The sequence below is a fragment of the Vitis riparia genome, chromosome 6 (genome assembly GCF_004353265.1).
Source record: "Vitis riparia cultivar Riparia Gloire de Montpellier isolate 1030 chromosome 6, EGFV_Vit.rip_1.0, whole genome shotgun sequence".
NCBI classification, from domain to species: domain Eukaryota; kingdom Viridiplantae; phylum Streptophyta; class Magnoliopsida; order Vitales; family Vitaceae; genus Vitis; species Vitis riparia.
Window position 1 is genome coordinate 6,487,612 of NC_048436.1, and position 5,537 is coordinate 6,493,148.

Below are 5,537 nucleotides of genomic sequence, written 5' to 3' on the forward strand. Positions count from 1 at the left end.
TAATTAAATATAGAATTTTATAATTAAATAATCATTTTTCACTAACTCATAATAATTAGAAAATAAATAAATAATCAATCTTATAAATAAATAATCGTTTTTCATTTATATATATATATATATATATATATATTCTGGGAAAAAAAAATCAAAATTTCCTTTATCTATCTCATTACCATATTAAAAATATGGGCCACCTACAATATAAAAATGTTTTTCTTTTTTTTGATAGAAGTATAAAAGACCACCACCAATGAGGTGGTATCACCTATATATTTTCACACCAACAAAGCAAAAATGCTAAAAGCCCTTTAAACTGCTTGAGAACCTTGTAGGGCAATTTGGAGCCCTCCTTGCTCTATTAGGAGTAATATTTACATCTAAAAAGTTTTAAGAAGGAAGGAGGTGAGCATTTCCACGTGCTTAGTAGGGTGTCTTACACCCAAAGTGATTAATTGGTATTACTATGATTCAAGGATAAACAAAATGAGCATTTAAACCATAAAATAAATATCTCAAACATTTTATTTGATCTAATTATACCACTTCAATAATTCTTAACCATTAAATAAAATGCATGTCAGAATGTAATATAGTCATACAATGCACTCTTGGTATTGGGCTTTCACCTGAGGATACACGTCCGTACCCAAATATATGATATTATATTATATTTAATTTGTTAAATGAATAAAAAGTAATATGAAATATATACTATTTTCAGTGTTTAAAATAAAAATTATATCATAATCAAATATTTTTAATTTTAAAAAATAAAAAATTTGTTATGTTTAACAATATTCATGATTTGAATATTTAAATTTTACAAATAATTTTTTTATATTATTTTTTTAATATATAAAAATAATATATATATATATATATATATATATATATATTAATATTGTTTTATAAATATTTTTTTAGTTTTTCATTTTTAATCATAAATTTAATTTATAATAAAAAAATTATTTTGTAAAATGAGTATATTTAAAAATAAAAAATTGATAAGAAATAATTTTTTGATATATGTCTATCGAGATTAACATATTTTGTATCAAATGAATAAAAGAAAGAGAGTGGATAATATATCTAATTCACTATCACATGTTTGATTAAATATAGGATGATAGGATATGATAATTTTTCTCTTATCCTATCTCATATTATATGATAGGATATGCCACAAAACCACCCCCAGTGGTTGTTCTTATTCTTATTGATTGTTTTAGGAGACAATGCATGTGTACAAAAGCCATTACATTCCAATCCAATTCTATCGGTTCTAGGGCTGAATCCAACAGCACACAAATAAATTTCAGCAGTTCCATCTGGGAGAGTTCAAAACTATTTTACTTCTATTCGGACCAATAAAATCATCCCATATGGAAAATTACAAAATCTATAAGCCTTTACTCAATAAGTGTAACTTACTGAATTGTAGGGAGAAAGATGCACAACACTGCACCACCTTCATTCTTTTTCCATTGGGGGAAGCTCGTTGAGATCAAAATCCAAAACTCTTGGACTTGCATTCTGGCTGGCTTCTTGTTTGGGTGTAGCTAATTGGGCTGGCTTCTGCCGGTGAGTTGTCTGGTGGCCCCCAAGAGACTGACCCGTGGGGAAGCTCTTGTTGCAGATCCGGCACTTGTGGGATTTTTGCACCACCTGCTTGGCATGCTTGGATGTGCCAAGGGCTTGGCCTTCTTCCTCAGAAGCTGCGGTATGTGAAGATGATGCATACTTATTCCCCATGGTCAAGGCTTGGTAAGTCGGAAAGGTTTTATTGCAAGTGCCGCATTTATATTTCCTCGGTAATAATGTCTTCAGAAACCGGTTATTATCAGAAACATCCATATAGCTTACGAACTTTGGAGTCATCTTCTTTGTATTCTTTGCAATCTGATCATCAGGTTGTCCCCCAGGTATAATTCTATCATCACTACTCTTCTTGTCCGTATCAACTTCTTTTGGTCCCAAATTGAACCCTATTTTTAGAAAGTCCTTCCAAGAAGCACCACTTTTGTTTCCAGCATCTTCTTGGGCTCTGAACCCCAAAGCCCCTCTTTCATGGATTTTCAGCTTCTTGGATGGATAATCCCTTAGGTTCCCAACTTGTAACATCTTAAGTTGTTGCCTCTTCTGCAGGCCTGCACGTTCAGAAACTTGATGCTTTTCCTCAATTCCTTTGTTCTGCGATGAGCTGATATTACAGGACGAACCCGAAGAAGAATATAAGTTGATGATGCGATTCTGGCCCCTCCTTCCAGTTTTCGTCCACTGCAAAGGAGGCTGAGAAGGACTAATATCAGATGAAACCACGGTCGATGTCATGGACGCATGGCTCAAACCATCAATTCCCTGTGACACAGAGGAGCAAGAAACAGTCTTGGAGGAGGGCGGAGGATTGATCCCCCTCCATTCTCTCTCAGGATGGCACCTCATGTGCCCGTACATGGCCTTCTTCGAATGGAGACTCTTGGAACAAACAGGGCACTTGGCTTGATCAGTTCCACCAATATTCTCAGCAACGCCACCCTCTGATCCGTTCTTGAGGTTCCAAGTCTTATTCTTGTTGGAACGACTGACTCTGTTGCCCTGATCATCAAGGCGAGCTCTCATCCGACCCTTGAAACCTTCTGAACAACCCAACCCTTTGCTGCTGATGTTGCATTCCAGTCTTGCCTCCACTTTTACTCTATTACTTTTCCCATCATCAACTTCGTCGCCACCTCCCATCGGAATGTTGATTGGCTTCAAAGAAAGGCTATTTTCCGGTAAACCAGCGGCGCCTAAACCTTGCCTCTCTTCGCCGTCACAAGGTACAGCTTCCCCCATCAGACCCTTCACAAAAAAAAAACAAAAAAACAACCTGGAACCTGCTTGTGAGAAGTGGACTGAAAGAAGTGTAGCCGGAGAAAGATTTGATCAGGAGAATGGTTTCCATTCTGCTTTCTTGAATCCTATCATATATAATTCTAATAGAAACCTACGGCCCTAGAGTTTCTATTCTTACCGATCTCCTTTCCTTGATAAAATATACTAGTATATTTATTTGGGTATTAAATAATAACAATAATTATTTTTATCCCCTAATCTAATCTCCATCTTAATTTAAAGGTACTAAGTTATTTCCCACTCTATTATTCTGAATAATTAAATTTATGTTGTGAAGTTTGTTCTTAAATAAAAGACTCGAAAATATCTTTAAGATTTTTTTAGAAATCCTGAGGATAAATATGACGAGTTTCAAGATATCATAATATCATGTTTTTTAGTTATGTAATTCTCATGACTTTCTTCGTGCTTCTTCTTAAATTCATGCATTAATTAATGAAATATTAAAATCACCTCAATTCATTAATAGATACGGTTTTAGAGTAATAAATGGGTCGTTTTTTTCGTAAGGGAGGTGTTTGGTAGAACTTAATATTTATTACTTAATGACTTAAATTGACTTTAAGTTAAATTATATTTAAGTTGTTAATTTAAAATTTATTAATTTTTACTTTAAATATTAAAATATATATATATATATATATATATATATATATATATATATATATATATATATATATATATATATATATATATATATATATTCTCATAAATTATAATTAGAATAAAAGAGATCAAGTAACAATGAAAGTGGTGATTAAGCAATGAAAATTATGGAAGTAATTAAGACAATAGGAGTAAAAAGGTAAAGTAAAAATATGAATTTAAGAATAAGTTAATTTACTTCCTCCATTTAACCTTTTAGAGTTTTATTTTTTATTAAAAAAATATAAGTGGTGGTAAAATCAAAATTTTCCAATAAATAAATAAATAAATAAATTTATAATTAAATAATCATTTTTCACTAACTCATAATAATTGAAAAAATAAATAAATAATCAATCTTATAAATAAATAATCAATTTTCATTTATATATATACTCTTGGAAAAAAAAAAAATCAAAATTTCATTTATCTATCTCATTACCAAATTAAAAATATGGTACAATATAAAAATGTATATATATATATTTTTTATAGAAATATGAAAGACACCACCAATGAGGTGGTATCACCTATATATTTTCACACCAACAAAGCAAAAATGCTAAAAACCCTTTTAACTGCTTCAAAACCTTCTAGGGCAATTTGGAGCCCTCGTTGCTCTACATGCTAGTCCTTAGAAATAATATGTATCTAAAAAGTTGTAAGATGAAAGGGGGTGAGCATTTTCACATGCTTAGTAGGGTGTCTTACACCCAAAGGGATCAATTGGTATTACTATGGTTTAAGGATAAACAAAATGAACATTTAAACCATAAAATAAATATTTCAAACATTTTATTTGATCTAATTATACCACTTCAATAATTCTTAACCATTAAATAAAATGCATGTGAGAATGTAACACAATCATATAATGTACACTTGTTCTTGGGTTTTCACCGAAGATATGCATCCGTTTGCAAATACACTCCTCATTTGGAGTATTCTCAGGTAAGCTTTTGTATTTTTCATACTAGGGATCTCACTCCCTTTTTAATATGCCTCTCATGGGTTTTTTACTTTTATCATAATTTTTTTTGGCCATTTCAACAAAACTTTCAATAATTTTTTTTTTTTCATTTTCCTTCACACAACCATGATGCATATGAAATGTAATAAATTCACATATCATCATCCACAATTTTTGTAGGACATAATTTTTTATTTAATCCAAACATGCTAAAACATTTCAATACCCAAGGGAACAAATTTTCTACAATTAAGTCACCACAAACATTAAATAAAATTCTCAATAATCTATATATCAACAAAAACACAATTTATATCTTAATCATATAAACTTTATTTATTCTTGACAAGCTTAATAATTTCTAACACTCAACACAATAATTTTTTTTATAATTAAATCATCTCAAACATCACATTTTTTTTTAAAAGGAATCCATGAACCACCAAGAAAAATACTTATATCATATTTTAAATAATACAAATAACACCTATTTATTTCCCAATAACAAAATTTATAATTTTTTTCTAAGAAAAAAATATTAAATAAAAGTTTTAGGGTTAAACCATCTTACCTCATATCAAAAAATTAATTCATTTATTAAAATTAAATCCAACTCCATAGAATTGTTCATCACATTAAAATATAGTATCCTCCTAAAATTTTATACGAGAATGACATATCGAAACCAAGCGGCATGCACCATCACTCTATACCTCCATCATGGTTCAAAGTCACGGTATCAGTCACTGACTCGGAGGGTCCCGAGGTGTATCGGTCTCGGTGTATCGGCCTGGTATCGGGCGATACGTAAAATAAGCTAATTATAAAATTCAAAAAAATATAAAAATATTATGTAAATCATCAAAAAAAATATATACAATTAAATAAGCTCAAAAAATTAATAAAATAAAATTGTCTCACATTTAACATTATTTAAATAATTATAAAAGTATCTGCTCAAAGTTATTTATGATAATGCTAATAAAAAGAAAGTTATTTTATTTCAAATATAATAACATTTTTA

The 5,537-nt window shown here is 30.1% G+C and overlaps 1 protein-coding gene across 1 annotated transcript; it reads right to left on the bottom strand.

The window, feature by feature from the left end:
* Positions 1 to 1,473: 1,473 nt before the first annotated feature.
* Positions 1,474 to 2,838, bottom strand: LOC117916938 (zinc finger protein ZAT9-like). The gene has a single exon (XM_034833179.1). The coding sequence runs from the start codon at positions 2,836 to 2,838 to the stop codon at positions 1,474 to 1,476; it is 1,365 nt and encodes a 454-aa protein (XP_034689070.1).
* Between the last annotated feature and the right edge of the window lie 2,699 nt (positions 2,839 to 5,537).

Excerpts from the sequence above, each read along its gene's own strand:
- LOC117916938 (XM_034833179.1), bottom strand. The coding sequence starts at position 2,838 with ATGGGGGAAGCTGTACCTTGTGACGGCGAAGAGAGGCAAGGTTTAGGC.